At 43.0% G+C, this 24,484-nt stretch overlaps 3 protein-coding genes across 3 annotated transcripts in view; 2 read left to right on the top strand and 1 right to left on the bottom strand.

The window, feature by feature from the left end:
- The window catches only part of LOC103852615 (SNF1-related protein kinase regulatory subunit gamma-1-like), a 423,770-nt gene that overhangs the window by 224,614 nt on the left and 174,672 nt on the right, over positions 1 to 24,484 (top strand). The gene's annotated exons all lie outside the window — the stretch shown is intronic.
- Positions 150 to 3,492, top strand: LOC117131942 (meiosis-specific protein ASY2-like). The gene is made up of 5 exons (XM_033285180.1): positions 150 to 1,125; positions 1,191 to 1,325; positions 1,406 to 2,073; positions 2,175 to 2,261; positions 2,332 to 3,492. The coding sequence occupies exons 1-5, from the start codon at positions 150 to 152 to the stop codon at positions 3,490 to 3,492; spliced, it is 3,027 nt and encodes a 1,008-aa protein (XP_033141071.1).
- On the bottom strand, positions 17,720 to 19,157 carry LOC103849621 (vesicle transport v-SNARE 12). Its single transcript, XM_033285037.1, has 6 exons — positions 19,063 to 19,157; positions 18,867 to 19,024; positions 18,653 to 18,711; positions 18,369 to 18,557; positions 18,114 to 18,284; positions 17,720 to 18,026 (listed from the first exon to the last, which is right to left on the bottom strand). The coding sequence occupies exons 2-6, from the start codon at positions 18,961 to 18,963 to the stop codon at positions 17,874 to 17,876; spliced, it is 669 nt and encodes a 222-aa protein (XP_033140928.1). The 5' UTR covers positions 18,964 to 19,024; positions 19,063 to 19,157; the 3' UTR covers positions 17,720 to 17,873.

Genomic DNA, 24,484 nt, shown 5'->3' with positions numbered 1-24,484 from the left:
CTTTCGTCATTCTTCTCTGCAGACTCAGGTATTCCACTTTCTCTCCCTTCTCTCTACTTTTACTTTCTCTCTCTAGATAAGCCTTCTGTAGCGTAGGGTTTTCTGCTAGCGATCTAGCTAGTTTAGTCGTCCCCCCGAGTAGAAAGGATATGGCTTCAGGGAATCGGTTATCGCGCGAGGAGAAAGGGAAAGATATAGCTACCTCTCCGAGCCCGGCTAGGGATGCGGACGGGGGTCCGTTGGAGGATTTCGACATAATCCATCGTGATGCTCTGCGGGATACGGAGAACATGAGCCTTTCCCAGCGTCTTCTGGTCGCTGACGCCCATAGGCAGTTTCGCGAAGAAATCGAAGGAAACATTGAGGACGAGGGTAGAGAGGCGAGTGGTTCTGAAGCGCCTATTTCTGAAGCGCCTAGCCTTGTTGTGAGACCCAGGAGACGGGCTCATCGGAGGGGTCGTATCGACCAGTCAGACCGTCTTCCCGCTCCGAGAAGCGTTCCGTTCGACGAAGTAGACTGCCGTCCTGTGATATATCACCCTGGTGGAATTTTCGAAGAACTACCTTCGCTGCCTCCCGAAGCGTTACGCGACCCGCGAGTTCAATCATGGGGAAACGTTTTCAGTTCCTGTTCTTCCAACGAGACTGTGAAGAGATTGCTAAGGGAGAATGGTGGCGCAGGAGTCACCTTCCTCATTCCGTCAACCGAACAGCGGCCGTGGTCGCCACCGGTTGGTTACCAGTGCGTGTACGAATCTTACTTCAAGGATCAGACGAAGCTCTGGTTCCCAATCCCCAGACTGATCACGTCTTACGCGTTTCGTCGGGATATCGCGATTTCTCAGCTGCTGAACGGGTCGCTGCGCATAGCTGTCATGTTGATGGTTATGGCAGCGAAGATGGATGTTTCGATGAGCGTGAGGGTGTTCGAGGAGCTGACTTTCACGAAGGCGGAGCCTAACGGGATCTTTTCAATAAAGATGCGAGCGAGTTACAACGTCTTGACCGGTCATCCCAACAAGACGCAGGATTGGCAACGCGCATACTTCTTCATTAAGTCCGACGAGCATGCCTTCGAGGAGCCGCCGGGGGACGATTATCGCGTTTTATGGAATCAGCAACTTGGTAGAGATTTGTCTGTTTACTCGTATTCTGGTCGATGGTTCTGATGTTCCCTTTTTCTTTTGCAGTTCGTCATCCCAATACAATTGCCTATCCTGAGAAATTCTTTGAAACTGCTCAACTGATCGCGACGCATAGTCATCTCAGGTGGCCGGATCTTAGTCGTGAGTGGATACGTCGGCAGCAAGCTAGGATCGCTAGAGGTAAAATTGCTGTTCACCTTAGAGAGATGTTCTTGAACCTTTTTCGTAGTCTTCGTGTCTGATCTCTCTTTCTTATACAGTTGATTGGGAATCGAGACTTCCTTGTGTACTCGGCCCCCGCAAGTCACGTCTCTCCCTGTTTACTCGGAAACAACAAAAACTCCTTAACCAAGCTAGAAAGATGGAGGGAGTTCCCGACTTGAGTGCCCTGTTGAAAGGGAAGCTTCAAATGCTCTCAACAAAGTCGTCTTCTGCCGGTGCCTCAGAAGTCAGGCCTGTCCCCGTAGATGGAGATGTGAACTCTGAGCCACCAGCTCAGAGTTCCCCAAAGAAGAAGGCCAATAAGGCCAAGAAAAGGAGTGTCCCTTCGGAGGAGGCACCATCTTCTGCTGATGTCTCTGAAGTCGCGGCTAAGAAGAAGAAGAAAAAGGAGAGCAAGAAAAGGTCTCGTGAGGAGGCTTCTGTTGAGGTTTTGGAGACCTCAACTGCCGCGGGGAATGATGATGCGGAAAGAAACGATCCAACCAACTCTACTCGGGGATCGCCTGAGGAACGTCCCAAGAAGAAGTTGAAGAAAAAGACAGCGGAGGATGATGGGACTTCAGCTCCCGGGATTCCTTCTGGAAGTGGGGAACCGGCAACCGAAGCCGGAGATGGCTCACGGGATGAATCTCCGTTAAGTAAGGGAGCCCCTTCTTCTTCTGCGAGGGAGACAGGTGCGGGAAGCGGAGGTTCGCTTCCGCAGAAGGCGGGAGGAGGAATTCGCTTCCGGATCACGTAGAGTTCCTTTACGACGAGGCGACTCCGTTGGTTCTGAATCCACTTCAATGTGCTGAACTCACCCGTCAGATCCGTGGAGGGACCAAAGAGTTGCCGCCGATCGACGACTTATACTTCAAAAAGGAGTACATTGACGCGGCTATGGCGGGCAGACGGGTAAACTCGCTTTTCCCTTATTCCCCTTTTCTTCCTTAAAAATTTCCTAAGTCTTTATTGCTTCATGCAGAGCGACGAGAGCATGAATTATCTCGTTGAGAAGTACGACAGCACCTTGAAGCAGACGATGGTCCAGCTGGGCGCCTCGGAGAAGCTCGCACGGACCAGGTTGGGCGTGATCGAGAGGTTACGTGCTGAAAACAAAAAGGCCTGCGACAAAGCGGCCAAAGAGAAAGAGGTCCTCCGAGTCAAATTTGAGGAGTTGGAAGACAAATTGAAGTCTGACCGTCTTGCGAAGAAGGACGCTCTACGCGAGAAAACTCGCTTAGAGCGGTTGGTCGCTTCCCTCGAGAAGGAGAAGGCTGAGCTCGAGGGAGAGAGGGACGCTGTCGTCGGGACGCTGGTCAAAGAGAGGCAACGCCTGAGGGACTCTAGGGTTCAGGAGGTCACCCGCGAAAGGATCAAGGTTCAAACGGCTATGGCGGACAAGTCTACTCGCTGCGTAGGTAAGATGAAGGGATATCTGGATCGCCTTAACGCGCTAGAGAAGGCCAAAAATCTATACGGGCAGGCTTCAGGAACAAAAAGGTGCCTTGAGATGATAAAAGATAGCGGGGTCGAGATTCCGCAGAGTATGATCAACATCTTCTCGCAGCAGGAGAAGATGTATGAGGCTGAAGTCGCCAATCTTTACCTCGAGCCATTCTCTGAGGATGACTTTGCTCTCTCTCCTCTCAACCTCCCTTCTCGATTTGTAAGTGAAGAGCTCATGGGGGTACTCGACCCGTACGGATCGAATGTTGGCTTGATTGGCCAGGAATCGGCTTCCCAGTTGATTACTTCCCACGAGGCGACCGAAGATCCAGTCGACGAGCCGGTGGTAGATATTACTTCTGCTCTGTCAGAGCATATTGTCGTTCCCGAAGGAACTGTCATCGAGGAACGTCCTGACGGAAACGATCCCGAGGAAGCCGGGGACGCGATTCAAGCAGACACGGGAGATGTAGCCACCGAAGATCCGGCCCTGGTTTCTTCATCTGAGGAGCGAGAAGAGGACGAGGTGGGCGAGGAGGAGAACAGGTCGCTACCGGCACTTATCGAAGAGACGGTTCCGATCCCATCAGTTTCAGACCCTCCTGCTCAAGTTGAAGACCTTGGCGCTCAAGCCGTTGAAGAGGAAACGGTTGAACCGCTTGACCCGAGCAGAGACGACCAAGATGTCGTCGTTTGATCTTGTTGTAATATTAGAATGTTTTCATCGGTGGTCTTGATAGACCTTGTTGTTGTATTTTAAGATTCTTTTTGTGTTTCTCATTATTTATTTGCAACTCTTTTAAGCGATTTCGGTTATCTGTTGTGTTTGGAAAACATCAGATTTTTGTCCTTAATCTTTTGCAAATAGACAAGTGATGAACCGGTAATTGGTTTTACTCGGTTGTCATCATGTTTCGATAACAAAGAGTTGAGTATAAGAGTTGAAGGTTCTTCTGTCCGTTTCCTCAGTGACAATTAAGTAACCGGGTAGCTAAGCCGTTACATTTTAGTCGAGAAAAGGCAAAGATTCACTCTGTTTAGTCGGTTCAATGCTTAGGCATAGGTGAATCGCGACTATTAAGGTCCTGGAGCCAAGTGTCTGATCAGGACATAGCTGTAAGCAAAGGAGCGTGAGTGTCCGCGTGTCCTCTGCTGGAGGCACGGGAGTCATTCGATGTGAAAGTCATTATTTATTCGATTGAGAGCTAGGTAAGGTTTTGACTTTGGTTTTGTTACAGCTGGACCTGTTAAGGCTGCCTACGTACCTCGGTTGAGGATCAAGCCATTCGTAGTTCGTTTTTCCCGAGTAAAAGTGGCTGTGAGTGGCGCATTTACTCGGTCGAGTAGAAGTGACCACGGGGGTGCATCTACTCGTTTTTTTTTTTTTTTTTTTTTGTGTGGAAATACTTCTACGAGTAGAAACGTCGTAGGTGCATTGAGTTCCATGATCGTGGGACTTCTTCGCCGCGCGACGTTTGGAGTCTGTATACGCCAGGCTTGACGACTTTAATGATTTTGTAAGGTCCTTCCCATCTGGCGCCGAGTTTGCCGGCGTTTAGCTCCTTAGTGTTTTCGAACACTTTGCGCATGACGAGGTCGCCGAGTTCCAGGGGTCGTGCGCGGACCTTTTTGTTATAGTAACTTTCTATCTGATGTTGGTAATTCTGGATGCGCAGCAGGGCCTGATCTCTTCGTTCTTCTATCTCATCGAGGGCATCAAGTAGCATTTCCTTGTTGAGCTCGACGTATTGAGGCATCTTGGAACGTCGGAGGCTTGAAACGTTAACTTCAGCGGGAGCCATTGCTTCGACACCGTAGGCGAGGGAGAAAGGTGTCGATTTAGTTGACCCTCGCGGGGTTGTGCGGTGGCTCCATAGGACTCCGTCGAGTTCGTCAGCCCAGTGACCCTTTTTCAGGTCCAGACGCTTCTTAATACCATCGATGATGAGTTTGTTGGAGGACTCAGCCTGACCGTTACCTTGCGGGTAACGAGGAGTGGAGGGGCTTAGTCGTATGTTCCACTTGCCACAGAACTCCTTGAAATTACCTGACATGAACTGAGATCCGTTGTCGGTAACAATTTCATAAGGTAGACCATGGCGACAAATGATGTTTTTCCAGACGAAACCGCGGACTTCTTTGTCTGTGACTTGGGCGTATGCTTCAGCTTCAATCCATTTAGTGAAGTAGTCGGTCAGGACCAGGATGAAGCGTCTTTGGCGGGAACAAGGAAGCGGTCCTATGATGTCCATCGCCCATCGCATGAACGGGTAAGGGGCGGTGGTTGTGCGCAACATCTCGGTTGGACAATGGATGCTAGGTGCGTGTCGTTGGCACTTGTCGCAGCTTCTCGCGTATGACTCGCAATCAGCGTTCATCGTCGGCCAAAAGAAACCTAAGCTCCTTACTTTGATTGCTAACGCACGTCCGCCCGAATGATTTCCGCCAGCGCCTTCATGTGTCTCAGCCATAACCCTTGCTGTCTCGTCGCCATGGATGCATTTGAGGAGCACTTTACTCGCCGTCCATCGGTGCAGTTCATCGTCAAGAACGACGTAATGGGCGCTGCGGGTTTTTAGCCGGCGAGCTGCCCATTTTTCTGCTGGGAGTTCCCCCCTAGAGAGGTAGTCGATGAACTCGGTTCTCCAATCTGGGCCAAATCCGTCGTCGTCTGGAGCAACAGGCTCGACGACCTGGGCGACGAGGGTTTGGTCGGTCAGCATATCGATGCTTGGTTTCTCGATACGATGTATCGGGATTGTTCTTTTCACTTGATCATGAAGCTTGCTGCCAAGGGCAGCAAGGGCGTCGGCTCAGACGTTCTCGCCTCTCGGAACTTTGATGAGTTCGAAGAATTCGAACTCTGCTGCCAAGCTTTGCACTATTTTGAGATAGGCGTCCATCCGATCGTTGCGGGCGTCGTAGTCGCCACTGAACTGACTGGCGACTAACTGAGAGTCGCAATAAGCGCTTAGTCGTTTAGCTTTGACGGCTTTTGCTAAGCGGAGTCCTGCGATCAGAGATTCGTATTCTGCCTCGTTGTTTGACGCGGGAAAGCCAAAGCTGAAAGATTGTCTGATTAGCTCGCCGGTCGGGGACTGTAATTGGACTCCGGCACCTGCTCCTTTGTTGGTCGACGATCCGTCGACGTGCAATGTCCAGTTTGAGCTTGGGAATGTGAGATCTTGCTCTAACTCTGGGGCCAGTTCGACCAAGAAATCGGCAAGGACCTGGGATTTCGCTGCCGTGCGGTTCTTGTAGATGATATCGAGCTCGCCGAGTTCGATGGCCCACTTTGTAAGTCTGCCGGATCTGTTAGTGTTCTGGAGTATCGTTCGGAGAGGCTGATCAGTCAATACTTCCACGGAGTGCGACTGGAAATACGGTCGTAGTTTTCTCGCTGCTTCAACAACTGCCAAAGCCATCTTTTCTAGAGTTGGATACCGCGTCTCGGGTCCTGTCAAGCGTCGGCTCGTATAGAAGATGGGCTTTTGCTCGCCGCGGTCTTCTTTTACAGAACGCTGCTGACTGCAGCCTGTGATACTGCGACATAGAGAGATAGAACATCGCCGACGTCAGGCTTAGCGAGTACCGGAGGTGTAGTCAGGTACTGTTTGAGCTGAGTGAATGCTTTCTCGCACTTTTCGTCCCAAATGAACTTTTTATTTCCTCGCAAGAGATCATAGAATGGCAGGCACTTGTCGGTGGATCTGGAGATGAATCGATTTAGAGCGGCTATCCGGCCTGTGAGCCGCTGCACTTCTCTGCTGTTCTTCGGACTCGGGAGGTTTAGGACCGCAGAGATTTGCTTTGGATTCGCCTCGATTCCTCGCTGTGTGACAATGTAACCGAGGAACTCGCCAGAAGAAACCCCGAAAGTGCACTTTGCTGGGTTTAGCTTCATGCCGTACTTGTTGAGCGTTTCGAAGCATTCTTGTAGATGGCGGAGGTGATCGGTGGCGTGGAGCGACTTAACCAGCATGTCGTCGATGTACACTTCCATGGTGGTGCCCAACTTATCTGCGAACATCTTGTTCACAAGCCTTTGGTAGGTTGCTCCGGCGTTCTTCAGACCGAATGGCATGACCTTGTAGCAATAGGTTCCCCTATCTGTGATGAAGGCCGTCTTCTCGCGATCATCCGGGTGCATCATTATCTGGTTGTATCCGGAAAAGGCGTCCATGAAGGTTAGCATCTCGTTTCCAGCCGTGGACTCGACTAAACGGTCGATGTTGGGAAGGGGGTATGATGTGCCTCAGTCCGAGGAACTCGACCATCAGGAAGATCAGGACATTCCAACCGAGGTTCATCGTCCCAACCAAGGCCGAGCTGTGTACCGGATCGATCCACGGATGGACGGGAAGGAGCTTAGACTAGATCCTCGACCTATCAGCCGAACTGACCGTACGGGGTCGTCTCTCTCTCGGACAACTCGCCAATCTCAGACTGACGGTCAAGCCAGAAGCAACTTAGGCCGAGCCGAACAAGAAACTGGACGCGACTTCTCTTTTCTCGCACGTTTGGAACGTACCGACCGTATTGACGAACTGATCGATCCATTTGATCAGTTCATACACTTTGATCATCCAAATCCCTCTAAGGCACAGATTCTTCATCTTTCAGAAGACTTGGGACGCTTATGGTCGAAGATGGTTCAGGAGACAGACAAGACGGAACAGACGGACCGGCCCGCGACCGTCCTGCTCTTGGCCGCGGTTCAACCAGCCGAAGGGTCACTTTGACCAGTCCGCAAATTGAAGAGTCTTTCTTCTTTGTCTTTCAAAATTCTAGTCAAATGTCTTTAATTTGATTTGTCTTTCAAACTTCTAGTCAAGTAGCCCCTTTGTCTCCTACTTGTACTATAAATAAGTGTTTCATTCCATTAATAAAATCAGATCATTTTGGATTAAGTTTCTGAGTTTAAACTCTCTGTTCTCTTTAGAACTTGTTTTCGATTGTCTTGGTGAGTCATATCCGAGCAATTCACTTCTCAACTAGTTGGTCTTGTGAGTCATATCAAGCAACCAGTTCGAGATCTTCCTTGGCGGACTTGTGAGTCATATCAAGCGCCTTTGAAGTCGGGAATATCAAGGGAACATCCGCAACCCTTGTGCGACCCAACGTTTCATCAGTTCTCCTTTCCGGAGTTCATATCCAAACGAATCCAGTCGAGGGCAATCCGATCTTAGGGTCCTTCAAGTGGTATCAGAGCCACTCTTCTGGTATTCTCTAGCTCGATCCATCTTCTCATCTCCCATTTTCTTCTAAACACTTCTTCATCTGTCTATCTTGAATCCGGGCCCCTCAATACCATCCACTTATTAAAAAAAAAAAAAAAAGAAACAAGCAAGATCCATATTATTAAAAAAAAAAAAAAAAAAAATGAAAGAAAGAGTTTACTTTGTGGATTGGTGGTGGAAGAGGAAGCCTGCTGGCTGAGGAGAAATCCAGCCTTTGAGGAGGTTAAAACGGATTCTTTCAAAACAAATCTCTTATCTTTCTATCTTTAAAGTTCCCGTGTGTTTTGCTTAAGTTTGGCCATCCAGATTCCGAGATCTGTTCTTCATAGAACTTTGAGTGGAAACTTGAGTGATCACTTTTAAATCGAGAGAAACACGTGTGTGGGTGAGGAACAAACACTTGAGAGTGTGAGTTTTTAATCCTAACGTTTTGTGTTTAAGAAAATTTCAGGAACCATGAGTAGCCATGAAGAACAAAACCGTCCCGGAAATTCAGTTGCTGGACTGTCTAATCTTCAGATGCGAGCTTTGAATGATTCTTTTTCTAACCTTATAAACACAGGTCTAGAGCAGATCCATCAAAGGCTTGACGAACTTCAAGTAAGTCAGTCCCATCCGAGATCAAGGACAAGAACCAATCAGCCGCGAAGGAATACCCGGTCAGATGATGAGTTTCCTGATGAGGACGCCCAAGAGGACGAGGTTAGATCCGCTTACCGGCCTAGAAGAGGTCATAGAACTCGAAACCCAGGTGATGTCAATCCATTTGCTAGAAACAATCGTACTGATGATAGTTTGAACGGATTGAAATTGAAAATTCCACCTTTTGATGGTAAAAACGATCCTGATGCTTTTCTAGAGTGGGAAAGAAAAATTGAGCATGTCTTTGATTGTCAAAACTATTCTGAACTTAGAAAAGTAAGGCTTGCGGCCACTGAATTCTCTGGCTATGCTATTAACTGGTATGATCAAGTGTTGACCCACAGGAGGAGAACAGGTGAGCGACCGATTGAGACATGGGATGAGCTTACCTTGTTGATGAGGAAACGATTCGTGCCAACCCATTATCACCGTGACCTTCACCAAAAGCTAAGACGTTTGCTTCAAGGAACCAAATCTGTGGAAGACTATTATCAAGAGATGGAAGTTTTGATGACCAAAACGGACACAGATGAACCTTTGGACGCCACTATGGCTCGCTTTCTTTCAGGCCTCAACCGTGACATCCAAGATCGTATGGAGCTTCAAGAGTATGGAAGTGTGGAACAGATGCTACACAAAGCCATCTTGATCGAGCAACAACTCAAGAGAAGGAGTTTCTCAAAACCGGCCACTACTTCTAAGCCGGCCTACTCTCCTAAACCGGCCTATGCTCCTAAGCCAAGTTATCAAGACAAAGGTAAGTCTCCTATCACAACACATACTGCCTTTAAAACTAATGTTTCCACTCGTGATGACAAAGGAAAGGCAGTAGACGACTCAAGCCGAGCAAGAGGATTAGATGTTTCAAATGTCAAGGGCTAGGACATTATGCCAAGAACTGTCCAAACCAGCGTGTGATGATTCTCTTGGAAAATGGTGAAGTTGAGTCCGAGGATGAACAAGAAAACAAGGAGGATCTTGGTCCTATCTTTGATGAGGAAGAGGAGTCCTTTGACTACCCACATCACGGACCATTACTTGTGGCTAGGCAGGCATGGAACGATCCCATCTTCGATAAAACGGACGGCCCCGCGAACGGCCACACGGACAACGACCATGACCTGTCCTTTGATTCAGATTCTGAGCCGATCTTTGATGATGAAGATAGTTTTGACTATCCAGCTCATGGACCACTACTGGTCACTAGACGTTCCTTGAGTGTTCAGCCCAAAACCGATGAAAAGGAACAAAGGGAGAATCTCTTTCATTCTCGTTGTTTAATCTCTGAAAAAGTTTGTTCCTTGATCATTGATGGTGGGAGTTGTACTAACGTTGCTAGTGATACTCTTGTCAGGAAATTAGGTCTAGCTACTCGACCTCTTTCTCGTCCTTTCAGGTTGGAATGGCTCAATGAAACTGGTGAACAGTATGTTAAGGAGCAAGTCACGATCCCTCTCACCATTGGTCGTTATGAGGACGAGATTGTGTGCAACGTCCTTCCCATGGATGCTTGTCACATTCTGTTGGGACGTCCATGGCAGTTTGATAAAAGAACCGTCCATGATGGTTACACAAACCGGCACTCCTTTGACCATAAAGGAAAGAAGATCACGCTTGTACCACTCTCGCCCTTGGAGGTCCATCAAGACCAGCTCCAACTTAAAAAGAACCGTGAACAAGAGGCCAAACCAGACAAACCTGAGTCCTCAACCCGGAACTCCAACTTCTTTGTCAAACAAAGTCAGGTTAAGAAGTCTCTTCACTCTCAAAAGCCCTTTCTTTTACTTGTGTACAAAGAATCTCTGATGGCTTCTACTTCTTCTAACCTTGCACCGGAAGTTCCGAGTGATTTGCTAGATGTCTTGCAGGATTATTCGGATGTCTTTCCAGATGAAAACCCAAAGGGTTTGCCACCAGTACGAGGGATTGAACATCAGATTGACTTTGTTCCAGGTGCGTCTCTACCTAACCGGCCAGCTTACAGAACCAATCCGGTGGAGACCAAGGAACTTGAGAAACAAATTGGAGACCTTATGGAGAAAGGTTACATCAGGGAAAGCCTCAGTCCTTGTGCCGTTCCAGTTCTACTTGTCCCCAAAAAGGATGGATCATGGCGCATGTGTGTGGACTGCCGTGCCATCAACAACATTACGGTAAAGTATAGGCATCCCATTCCTAGACTAGACGACATGCTTGATGAACTTTACGGTTCATGTGTCTTTTCTAAGATAGATTTGAAAAGTGGCTATCACCAAATCCGAATGAAAGAAGGTGATGAATGGAAAACTGCATTTAAAACCAAGCTAGGATTGTATGAATGGTTAGTTATGCCATTTGGTCTTACTAATGCACCTAGCACTTTCATGCGATTGATGAACCATATCTTGAGAGCATTCATTGGTCATTTCGTGGTAGTTTAATTTGATGATATTCTTATCTACAGCAAGAACATGGATGAACATAAGAAACATTTGAAATCTGTCCTTGAAGTTCTTAGAAAGGAACATTTGTTTGCTAACCTTGGAAAGTGTTCTTTTGGCACAGATCATGTGGTCTTCTTAGGTTTTGTTGTAGGTGCTGAAGGACTTAGAGTGGACGAGGAGAAAATCAAGCCATCCGAGACTGGCCAAGTCCAACTAACGTGAGTGAAGTAAGGAGCTTCCACGGCCTTGCCGGGTTCTATCGACGGTTCGTTCAAGATTTCAGTACCATAGCGGCCCCATTGACCGAAGTCATTAAAAAGAATGTTGGGTTCAAATGGGAACAAGCTCAGGAAGAAGCCTTCCAAATCCTTAAAGGGAAGTTGACTAATGCCCCTTTACTTGTTCTTCCTGACTTTTCTAAAACGTTTGAGATCGAATGTGATGCTTCGGGTGTTGGTATTGGTGCAGTTTTGATGCAGGATAGAAAGCCTATTGCTTACTTCAGTGAGAAGCTTGGAGGCGCCACACTCAACTACCCAACTTATGATCAAGAGTTGTATGCTTTGGTAAGAGCTCTTCAAACATGGCAACACTATCTTTGGCCTAAGGAGTTTGTTATCCACACGGATCATCAGTCCCTGAAACACCTTAAGGGTCAACAGAAGCTGAACAAGAGGCATGCCCGCTGGGTTGAATTCATTGAGACATTTCCTTATGTCATCAAATACAAGCAAGGTAAGGAAAACGTTGTGGCTGATGCCTTGTCCCGAAGGTATACTCTTCTTTCAGCCCTCGAAACAAAACTTCTCGGTTTTGAATTTATCAAAGACTTGTATGCTTCTGATCCGGATTTTAAAGAAATTTTCAACAAGTGTTCCAGAGTGGCTTATGGCAAGTATTATCGAAACTCGGGTTTTCTTTTCTATGATAACCGTTTGTGTGTGCCCCAATGTTCTTTGAGGGAATTGTTTCTCAGGGAATCTCATGGAGGAGGTCTTATGGGACACTTTGGAATCAAGAAGACATACAAGGCCGTGTATGATCATTTCTACTGGCCTAGCTTGATGAAGGACGTAGAGAGAATTTGTGGCCGATGTGTGGTGTGCAAGAAGTCCAAAGCCAAGGCATCCAATCACGGTTTGTACTCGGCCTTACCTATTCCTTCTCATCCTTGGATTGATATTTCTATGGACTTTGTTCTTGGATTGCCTAGAACTAAGAATGGCCGAGACTCTATCTTTGTGGTTGTCGATAGATTTTCGAAAATGGCTCACTTTATTCCTTGCCATAAAACTGATGATGCTGTACAAGTTGCTGATCTGTTCTTTAGGGAAATTGTGAGATTGCATGGAATGCCTAAGACCATTGTTTCTGATCGTGATGCTAAGTTTCTTAGTTATTTTTGGAAAACTTTGTGGTCTAAGTTAGGAACGAGATTGATGTTTTCCACAACTTGTCATCCGCAAACTGATGGTCAAACCGAAGTTGTTAATCGAACTTTGTCTGCTTTGCTTAGATCTTTGGTCAAGAAAAATCTTAAGTCTTGGGAAGATTGCTTGCCGCATGTTGAGTTTGCTTATAATCATGCTATGCATTCAGCTACAAAGTTCTCTCCTTTTGAAGTTGTTTATGGTTTTAATCCCTTATCTCCACTTGATCTTTTACCTTTACCTTTGAGTGAAAGAGTTAGTACAGATGGTAAAAGAAGGGCGGACACCATCAAAAAGCTTCATGAGCAAGTTCGAGCCAACATTAAACCAAAACCGAGGGATACAAAAGATATGCCAACAAGAAGCGAAAGGAGTTGGTTTTCCAAGAAGGTGACTTGGTTTGGGTTCATTTGAGGAAGGAACGATTTCCGGAAGAAAGGAAGTCCAAACTTATGCCTCGAGTCGACGGTCCATTCCGGATTCTTAGAAGGATCAATGATAATGCTTACCAGCTTGATTTGGAAGGTAAGTATGAAATCTCTTCAAGTTTTAATGTTTCTGATCTATCTCCTTTTCTGGCAGATAATCCAGATTTGTGGACAAATCCTTTTGAAGAGGGAGGGAATGATGTGCCTCAGTCCGAGGAACTCGACCATCAGGAAGATCAGGACATTCCAACCGAGGTTCATCGTCCCAACCAAGGCCGAGCTGTGTACCGGATCGATCCACGGATGGACGGGAAGGAGCTTAGACTAGATCCTCGACCTATCAGCCGAACTGACCGTACGGGGTCGTCTCTCTCTCGGACAACTCGCCAATCTCAGACTGACGGTCAAGCCAGAAGCAACTTAGGCCGAGCCGAACAAGAAACTGGACGCGACTTCTCTTTTCTCGCACGTTTGGAACGTACCGACCGTATTGACGAACTGATCGATCCATTTGATCAGTTCATACACTTTGATCATCCAAATCCCTCTAAGGCACAGATTCTTCATCTTTCAGAAGACTTGGGACGCTTATGGTCGAAGATGGTTCAGGAGACAGACAAGACGGAACAGACGGACCGGCCCGCGACCGTCCTGCTCTTGGCCGCGGTTCAACCAGCCGAAGGGTCACTTTGACCAGTCCGCAAATTGAAGAGTCTTTCTTCTTTGTCTTTCAAAATTCTAGTCAAATGTCTTTAATTTGATTTGTCTTTCAAACTTCTAGTCAAGTAGCCCCTTTGTCTCCTACTTGTACTATAAATAAGTGTTTCATTCCATTAATAAAATCAGATCATTTTGGATTAAGTTTCTGAGTTTAAACTCTCTGTTCTCTTTAGAACTTGTTTTCGATTGTCTTGGTGAGTCATATCCGAGCAATTCACTTCTCAACTAGTTGGTCTTGTGAGTCATATCAAGCAACCAGTTCGAGATCTTCCTTGGCGGACTTGTGAGTCATATCAAGCGCCTTTGAAGTCGGGAATATCAAGGGAACATCCGCAACCCTTGTGCGACCCAACGTTTCATCAGTTCTCCTTTCCGGAGTTCATATCCAAACGAATCCAGTCGAGGGCAATCCGATCTTAGGGTCCTTCAGGGTAGCTATCCTTTGGGCAAGCTTTATTGAGGTCGGTGAAGTCGACGCAGACGCGCCACTTGCCATTTTTCTTTTTGACGACTACCGGGTTTGCCAACCACTCAGGGTAGCGAACCTCAGCAATCGAACCCGCGCCGAGTAGCCTGTCAACTTCTTCGTTTACGGCCTTAGACCTATCAGGGCCGAGCTTGCGTCTCTTCTGCCGGATAGGCTTGAAAGTTGGGTCGACGTTTAGTTCGTGAGTTGTTATAGTAGGGTCGATGCCTTTCATGTCTGCCATCGACCAGGCGAACGTGGACACGTTCTTTCTGAGGAAATCCAGGACTGACTGCTGCATTTCGTCGGAGAGGTATGCGCCAACTCTCACGGTGCGACTCTTGTCGGCATCATCAATAGGTAACTCGAGAACCTCGTTTTCATGAGAGTTGGCTTTTGAGGTTGGAGGGGACACTGAGTTAACGGGTAGTGACGTTCGTTGGAGTTTGACTGTGGCGACTAGGAGATCCCTAGCGGCCTTTTGGTCCCCGCGCAATGTTTTTATCTTCCCATCCGCGCCGGGGAACTTGACGCACTGATGGTAGGTGGAAGGGACAGCCTGCATCGAGTGTAACCAAGGGGTACCGAGTATAGCGTGATACGGAGCTTTTGTGCTAACGACGGCAAATTTGACCGTTCGAGTAACGCCGCATGCGCGCACCGGGAGGCGGATCGTTCCCAAGATAGTTTCGGATGACCCATTGAATCCTGTTAGCGTTCTGGAGGACGCTTTTATGTCGTCGAGGTCGACTCCCATCTTCTGCAGAGTTCCTCGGAAGATGAGGTCAACGGAACTTCCGGTGTCAATAAGGATCTTGGTGACATCGTACTCTCCAATTCCAAGGACGACGAGGAGGGGATCATTATGGGGCGCGTGAACACCTTCAGCGTCATCTGGTGAGAAGGTTATCGGGGGATGACTTGTCGGTTTAGTCGGCCACTTCTGGGACGTTGCGACTTGTCGGCGATAATCTTTCACGGAACGGACTGAGTCGCCACTAGGAGAGCCTCCCATGATGACGTTCAAAGACTGTTCCGTTTGTACTTGCTTGGAGTTCAGTAAGGCGCGGAGGTCTGTGGGTACGCTGGTATCAGGATGTGGAAGTTGAGGCTGACCTTTAGCTCGCTCCAACTGTCGTCGTACGTCTGTTGGTTTTGAACGGTTGAGCTTTACGCGGAGATCGCCTGCTCTGGCATTGAGTTTATCTCGGAGGTCGCTAATTGGGCCTTCGTTGTTGTTGCCATTGCTTGTCGAGATGCGCCGAGACTTCCGTGCATCCAGCATCGTCCGGAGATCTCTGCGAGTGGAATCGCCTCCATTTTCCGGTTCGAGCTTCCGTTTAAGGCTATCTCTCAGGTCTCCGAGTACGGGTGACTCGTCGTTATCTTCGTCGGACGACAAGGATTGCTGAGAGAGTATAACCTCAATGCGTCTGCGATTAGCCGGATGCTCTTCGTCGGCTGAGGAGTCTCCCCCGCCGTTATCCCTTGGGGTTTCTTCCTCGTCGTCTCGTTGCGGAGCGTCGTTTTGTCGACCTTTGCCAGTGGCTTTGCGCTGGGCCCTTCTTTCTTTATTCTTGCTCCAGCTCTTGCCGTTCTTTGGTTTGGCTTTCAATGGCTCAAACTTAAACTCGCCGCTTGCAAGGGACGAGAGGTAATGTGCGTAGAGAGATTTGCATTCTGAGGTATCGTGTCCTTTGACGTCGTGATACTTGCAATGTTTGGTGAGGTCGACGGTCCGGGAAGGACCTGCTGCTGATCCGGCTCCCGCTGCGGGTTGGGTGGTGCAAACAGAATCGACTTTTTGGTCGGACGACTCGAGTTCTCTAACCCACTTGTTCCACCCCTCTCCGCGAACTACGAGAGTGGAGATTGGTGTGTTATTCTCGTTAACGACATACACGTAACCGTCTTTGCGACCGTTTTTGTCGTTTGGAGCGTGTTGGCGCGGTTCTTGTTGCGCATTTGCGTTCTTAGCCACTGGAGCCTTGGGCGCGCTCATCTTGCTGAGGATTGCGTTCGTGTCCTCCTCCATTCGGATGAAGTTATCGGAGCGTGCGATAGCGTCTTGGAGCGACTTAGTTGGGTTCTGGTACAGGTCTTCTCGGAACTTGGAGTGGACCCACAAGGTGTTGCGCAAGGCGTCGATAGCAATTCCGTCTGGGATCTCAATCTTCGACACTACGGCTTTGAATTTCTCCATGTACTCGCGCAAGCTCTGGTCCTTTTTCTGATTGAGGTTCCATAGGCTGGATGCGGTGGCGCTGCGCTTTGTGAACATGATGTATGTCTTGAGAAAAGCTGCTGATAAGTCGCGGAAACATCCGATTGAGTTCTCTTCCAACTGGGAGAACCATGTCAGGGCTTGCTCGTGGAGAGTCTCGACGAACAGCTGGCAGTAACCTGCGTCCCTTTCGTCGTCGGGGAGTCGAGCTCGCGCCATGGCGATGTTAAAAGCGGTCATATGTTCCACCGGGTCTCCGCCGGGCTTATACTCGGGTAAGCGCAGCTTTTCTATCTTTCCGAGTTGGACGCTAGTTAGCGCGCGAGTAAAAGGAGTACGCGAGGTTGCGGCGAGTACACTCTCTATTTGCGGATCTGCGCTGGTTACTTGGTGGATCTTCTCTCCCATTTGTTGAAGGCTGAGTATGAGCTCGGCGAGCTCGCGTATTGTCGTGAGATCTGAGCCTGCTGGGAGAGCGTCTGCGAGAAGGGCTTCGTTAGGCTCCGAGTCGTCAGAGATATGGTCGACTCCGGTTGCCGTAGGGTTTGTGTTGAAGAGGCGGCGGCGTATCTGCTGGGGACGGCTCGTTTGTCCTTCAGGAGCTGTGAGCGCCGCGACCAACGCAGCGAGTTGGTCGTTGGTTGTCTTTTGGACTTCGTCTTGGCGAGCGAGTCGAGCCATGACGGAGTTCATGAAATCTGAGGTGATGGGCGGCGCGGCCGCAGGCGTAGGCGTCGGTTCCTCGCCTGGGGCGCCGAAGGCGGCGTCGTCTTGAGCCATGTAGATCTAGAACGTTGCTTTAGTCTGCCCCACGGTGGGCGCCAATTGTTTGTACAGGATTCGGTTGATTAGAATGATGAACTTAGGAAATGGGGTGACTAAAGACGTTTTTATTAGGATCAACACAATGGGTTACAAGACTGATCAAAGGTAAGGAGACAAGATCAAAGGTTTAAACGACAAGATCCAAGAGATGATTAGGAAACCCTAAATCTAGCCGCTTAGTGTGTGATGTGTCCAAAAATCCTTCTTTCGTTGCCTCCTCCTTCTCTCTTATAGTGCCCTTGTGCGTGATGCCCTAATCGCGCCTGTCCTTTGGGCCTTGTCGCCCAAAGGCCGAGTATGTGGGCCTTGGTACTGTTTCGTCCAAGTCGAGTATAGCTGATCGGCTTAGCTGACCGGCTTAAAGTACTCTAGGGGCGAGCCGACGGCTCTAGCCGCTAAGCCGACTAAGCTCGATCGACCTTGTCGGGTTAGGACCTGTTATTTGATGGGCCTTGTGGAGGGATGTAATCCATCTCCTACATTCGTGTTAAACTACAGAAAATGTTTCAGTTTCAGACAGCAGAGAGAGAACATGTACCACTTGTAATAGTAATATGTAAAAAACATGTCATAACACATTTTTGGGTCATACAAGTGGAAACCTGCTGGAGAGACAAAGAGATTCAAGCGCATTACAAAGGAAAGTACCATAATCTTATACACAAATGGCTGAGAGCATATTAATGAGAAAGTTTGAATGAGATGATGAGGATGATGGCTAGAATGAGAGCAATGATCACTGAAGTAACGATCCATTTGTTCCTCGTTATTCTTCTTGACATCGCCGTCAAGACCTTCTTGCTCTTGTCAATGGCCTCATCCACACCATGAAGCTGCAAATCAAATAGGAAAGGTATTGATCTTTATGGTTGCCTTGATACTATAGAGTAACTTTATTGCTGTAATGTCTGGGACCATACCTTGCTGTGGGAGTGGAGGAGAGTTTGGCGCTGCTGGCTGAGATCTTGAAGAATGGAGACACCAAGCTCTTCAGTCTCCATCATGGTCCTTCTACTCTCTCTGATTCTGTCGCTAGACTGGTCCAGCCTCTCTACGGACATTGCCAATCTCTCTCTTTGATCAGCAGAAACCTGGAAAGGAAAGACTAACTCAAGTTTACTCTCCTCTGCATAGAGAGAACTAACAAAGAAAGGAAGCAATGGATCGATGTATACGGAGAGAGGATCAGCCATTCCAGATTCCATCAACTCTTCGCGGGCAGATTGATTAACATCAGGAGAAGAAACCCTTTTGAACTCCTTCTTGAGTTGGTTGAGGTCAGACTTATATTCTCTGAGTTTAGCAAGACAAGTAGCCTTAGCACTCGGCTGCAAACTCCTAGCCTCAAGGTCCATTTTTCGGATCTTTTAGAAAAAATAAATATGTTATATCACAAGTTTTGTTGTCTCTTGTCTTGTGTACAATAAAAACAAGAAGAAGTGAAATGGTAAAAAGTTACCAAGACATCAGCTTCATCAATCCCAGATTTGATCTCACCAAGCTTCCCTTTCTTATCATCTGCCAATAAATAGTTCATGGATTCACCACTCTTTAATCTAAAGATGTAAACTTTGAATCCCAAATCTCAGATAACAAAGCTAATTAATACAAACGAAAAAGGTTGGTGATTTGCAGGGGAAAATCAGATTAGGATCGTGACAAGATGAGAATACCTCCGTGGGGGAGAAGGGAAGCTGAATTGGATTTTCGGGTGAGATTAGTTGATAGCTCGCAGTACTGCCGCTCGTACCCTTCGAACACGTCGCTCATCTTCTTCTTCTTCTTCTTTGATTGGATCGAAAGAGGTGCGCTTGCTTCTCTCCTCCCTCCGCTCTTCGCTTTCCCAAAGCTTAGATACAATATTATTTCCTCTTTCAGATCGTCCAGGCTCTAAACGGTGCGTCTCATTGCTTCCTCAATGTTTGTAATGTCTTTTACTATTTCAATTTTTTTAAAACAAATCATGATAAAATAATAAATCTAGCAATTTTAGATTGAACTTTTATGTGCACAAAAAGACTGATTTTAAAAAAAAAATCTTATGCAAATAAAAAAATGCTACTGAAACACTTTATAAATTAGGATAACACGAATTTTTGTTGAAAGATGAGTATTCTTTTAGAATTTTTGATCAATATGATGTATTTTAAAAATATTTTTCTAAAACCTGCTATTTAAGGAAAGTTTTTATTTTTATAGACAAATATTGTAGACTTGGGATTGACATTTAGAAATTAGGATAACAAGAATTTTTGTTGAAAGATGAGTATTCTTTTAGAATTTTTGATCAATAGGATTATTTTTTAAATAATTTTCTAAAACCTGCTATTTAAGGAAATTTTTCATTTTTATAGAGAAATATTGTAGATTTGGGATTTTGATTTAGAAATTGGGATAAATAGAGTTTTTATGTTAGATGTGTATTCTTTTAGAATTTTTGATCAATAGAATAATTTTTTAAATAATTTTCTAAAACCTGCTATTTAAGGTAAGTTTTCATTTTTATAGAGAAATATTGTATATTTGGGATTTTGATTTAGAATTGGGATAAATAGAGTTTTTTTGTTAGATGTGTATTTTTTTAGAATTTTTGGTCAATAGGAAGTATTTTTAAATAATTTTCTAAAAGCTGCTATTTAAGAAAAGTTTTCATATTTATAGATAAATATTGTAGATTTGGGATTCTCATTTAGAAATTAGGATAACAAGAATTGTTTTTTGAAAGATGAGTATTATTTTAGAATTTTTGATCAATATGATGTATTTTTTAAATAATTTTCTAAAATCTGCTATATAAGGAAGTTTTCATTTTTATAGAGAAATATTGTAGATTTGGGATTTTGATTTAGAAATTGGGATAAAGAGAGCTTTTGTCGTTAGATGTGTATTCTTTTAAAAATTTTGATCAATATGATTATTTTTAAAATAATTTTCTAAAAGCTGCTATTTAAGGAAAGTTCTCATTTTTATAAAGAAATATTGTAGATTTGCAATTTTGATTTAGAAATTGGGGTAAATAGAGTTTTTTTGTTGAAAGTATTCCTTTAAGTAGGAATCAGTTTGAGGATAGGAATGGATGGCATTTTACTACTAATGGAAAATATTCAGTCCGATCAGGTTATCAAGTGGAACGAGTCTATCCTGATAAGAAAAAACCACCAGATTTTTATGGCCCTACAGTGGATATACTTAAAGCTTTCTGTTGGAAAGTTCGGTGCCCCCCAAAAATAAGACATTTTTTATGGCAACTTCTCTCGGGATGTATATCGGTAATGAAAAATCTCAAGGCAAGAGGGATACAAGGAGATATATGTTGTGCTCGATGCGGAGATCCGGAAGAATCAATTAACCATGTATTTTTTGAATGTCCGCCGGCACGCCAAGTGTGGGCATTATCCAAGATTCCGTCGTCTCCTAATATATTTCCTATCACCTCATTATTTGCTAATATGGATCATCTTTTTTGGAGAGTTCAGCCAAAGATGGATGACCATCACTTTGCATGGATTTTATGGTATATTTGGAAAGCCCGAAATAACAAAGTTTTTAGTAATCTGGATATTGATCCGAGGGATACTCTTCAATTAGCTGAATTAGAATCATCACTTTGGGCAGAAGCACAGGTGGGAAATGATCCTACGAGGGAGCCTTCGGTACAGACCAGTTCCTCCCTAGCAACACAAGGTCGATGGTGTTTCATAGATGGTTCATGGAAAGATAAGGATTCTTTTTCAGGGCAAGGTTGGTATAGTACTTTACAGGGGTTTGATGATCTGTTAGGGGCAAGGAATGTAAGGGCATGTCTTTCACCCCTCCATTCGGAGGTAGAGGCTTTGATTTGGGCAATGGAATGTATGAAGAATTTAAGACAGTTACAGGTAACGTTTGCGACGGATTGTTCTCAATTGGTGAAGATGGTTTCAGAACCAGAAGAATGGCCAGCATTCGAAAGCTATTTGGAAGATATCAAACTTCTCAAAAGAAGTTTCCTCAACTCAGACATCGTTCATGTTCCTCGGACGGCGAACCTTCGGGCGGATAGCTTAGCACGCAATGCTAGGAAACAATCGTCCTTTGTCGTTCACATGGATGCGGAGTTACCAACTTGGTTTACAGAGCCAACATGAGTCTGTAAATTCTTTGCTGTCAAAAAAAAAAAAAAAAAAGAGTTTTTTTGTTAGATGTGTATTCTTTTATAATTTTTGATCAATATAATGTATTTTTAAAATAATTTTCTAAAACGTGCTATTTAAGGAAAGTTTTCAGTTTTATAGAGAAATATTTTGGATTTAAGATTGTGATTTAGAAATTGAGATAATAAGAATTTTTTGTGTTAGATGTGTATTCTTTTAGAATTTTTGATCAATAAGATGTATTTTTAAAATAGTTTTCTAATACCTGCTATTTAAGGAAAGTTTTCATTTTTATAGAGAAATATTGTAGATATGGGATTTTGATTTAGAAATTGGGATATATAGAGTTTTTGTTGTTTGATGTGTATTCTTTTAGAATTTTTGATCAATAGGATGTATTTTTTAAATAATTTTCTAAAACCTGCTATTTAAGGAAAATTTTCATTTTTATAGAGAAATATTATATATTTAGGATTGTGATTTAGAAATTGAGTTAAATAGAGTTTTGTTGTTAGATGTCTATTTTTTTAAAACATTTGATCAATAGGATGTATTTTTTAAATAATTTTCTAAGACCTGGTATTTAAGGAAAGTTTTCATTTTTACAGAGAAATATTGTAGATTTGGGATTTTGATTTAGAAATTGGGATAAATAGAGTTTTTTTTTGTTAGATGTGTATTCTTTTACAATTTTTGATCACTAGAATGTATTTTTTAAATAATTTTCTAAAACCTGCTATTTAAGGAAAGTTTTTAGTTTTATAGAGAAATATTTTGGATTTAAGATTATAATTTAGAAATTGAGATAAATAGAATTTTTTGTGTTAGATGTGTATTCTTTTAGAATTTTTGATCAATAAGATGTATTTTTAAAATAATTTTCTAATACCTGCTATTTAAGGAAAGTTTTCATTTTTATAGAGAAATATTGTAGATATGGGATTTTGATTTAGAAATAGGGATATATAGAGTTTTTGTTGTTAGATGTGTATTCTTTAAGAAATTTTGATCAATAGGATGTATTTTTTAAATAATTTTCTAAAACCTGCTATTTAAGGAAAGTTTTTATTTTTATAGAGAAATATTATAGATTTAGGATTGTGATTTAGAAATTGAGATAATTAAAGTTTTTTTGTTAGATGTGTATTCTTTTAGAATTTTTGATCAATAGGATGTATTTTTTAAATAATTTTCTAAAACCTGCTATTTAAGGAAAGTTTTCATTTTTATAGAGAATTATTATAGATTTAGGATTGTGATTTAGAAATTGAGATAAATAGAGTTTTGTTGTTAGATGTGTATTCTTTTAGAATTTTTAATCAATAGGATGTATTTTTTAAATAATTTTCTAAAAGATGTTATTTAAGGATAGTTTTCATTTTTATAGACAAATATTGTAGATTTGGGATTTTGATTTAGAAATTGTGATAAATAGAGTTTTTTTGTTAGATGTGTATTCTTTTTGAATTTTTGTTCAATAAAATGTATTTTTAAATAATTTTCTAAAAGTTGCTACTTAAGGAAAGTTTTCATTTTTATAGAGAAATATTGTAGATTTGGGATTTTGATTTAGAAATTGGGATAAATAGAGTTTTTTTTGTTAGATGTGTATTCTTATAGAATTTTTGTTCACTAGGATGTATTTTTTAAAAAAATTTCTAAAACCTGCTATTAAAGGAAAGTTTTTAGTTTTATAGAGAAATATTTTGGATTTAAGATTGTAATTTAGAAATTGAGATAAATAGAATTTTTTGTGTTAGATGTGTATTCTTTTAAAATTTTTGATCAATAAGATGTATTTTTAAAATAATTTTCTAATACCTGCTATTTAAGGAAAGTTTTCATTTTAATAGAAAAATATTATAGATTTAGGATTGTGATTTAGAAATTGGGATAAATAGAGTTTTTGTTGTTGACGTGTATTCTTTTAGAATTTTTGATCAATAGGATGTATTTTTAAAATAATTTTCTATAAGCTGCTATTTAAGGAAACTTTTCATTTTTATAGACAAATATTGTAGACTTGGGATTTTGATTTAGAAATTGTGATAAATAGAGTTTTTTTGTTAGATGTGTACTCTTTTAGAATTTTTGATCAATATGATGTATTTTTAAAATAATTTTCTGAAAGCTGCTATTTAAGGAAAGTTTTCATTTTTATAGAGAAATATTGTAGATTTAGGATTTTGATTTAGAAATTGGAATAAATAGAGTTTTTGTTGTTAGATGTGTATTCTTTTTGAATTTTGGATCAATATGATGTATTTTTAAAATAATTTCTAAAACTTGCTATTTAAGGAAAGTTTTCATTTTTATAGAGAAATATTGTTGATATGGGATTTTGATTTAGAAAATTGGGATAAATAGAGTTTTTTTGTAAGATGAGCATTCTTTTAGAATTTTTGATTGATAGGATGTATTTTTAAAATAATTTTTTTAAACGTGCTATTTAAGGAAAGTTTTCATTTTTATAGATAAATATTGTAGATTTGGGATTTTTATTTAGAAATTGGGATATCAATAACTTTTGTTGAAAGATGAGTATTCGTTTAGAATTTTTGATCAACAAGATGTATTTTTAAAATAATTTTCTAAAACCTACTATTTAAGGAAAGTTTTCATTTTAATAGAGAAATATTGTGTATTATTTAGAAATTGGGATAAATAGAGTTTTTTTTGTTAGATGTGTATTCTTTTAGAATTATTGATCAATAAGATGTATTTTTAAAATAATTTTCTAATACCTGCTATTTAAGGAAAGTTTTCATTTTTATAGAGAAATATTGTAGATATGGGATTTTGATTTAGAAATTTGGATATATAGAGTTTTTGTTGTTAGATGTGTATTCTTTTAGATTTTTTGATTAATAGGATGTATTTTTTAAATAATTTTCTAAGACCTGCTATTTAAGGACAGTTTTCATTTTTATAGAGAAATATTATAGATTTAGGATTGTGATTTATAAATTGAGATAAATAGAGTTTTTTTGTTAGATGTGTATTTTTTTAGAATTTTTGATCAATAGGATGTATTTTTTAAATAATTTTCTAAAACCTGCTATTTAAGGAAAGTTTTCATTTTTATAGAGAAATATTATAGATTCGGATTGTGATTCAGAAATTGAGATAAATAGAGTTTTGTTGTTAGATGTCTATTC

This window comes from Brassica rapa, chromosome A02 (genome assembly GCF_000309985.2).
Source record: "Brassica rapa cultivar Chiifu-401-42 chromosome A02, CAAS_Brap_v3.01, whole genome shotgun sequence".
NCBI lineage: Eukaryota > Viridiplantae > Streptophyta > Magnoliopsida > Brassicales > Brassicaceae > Brassica > Brassica rapa.
Note: the sequence above shows the minus strand (reverse complement) of the source record. Positions and strands in the feature narration are given on the sequence as shown.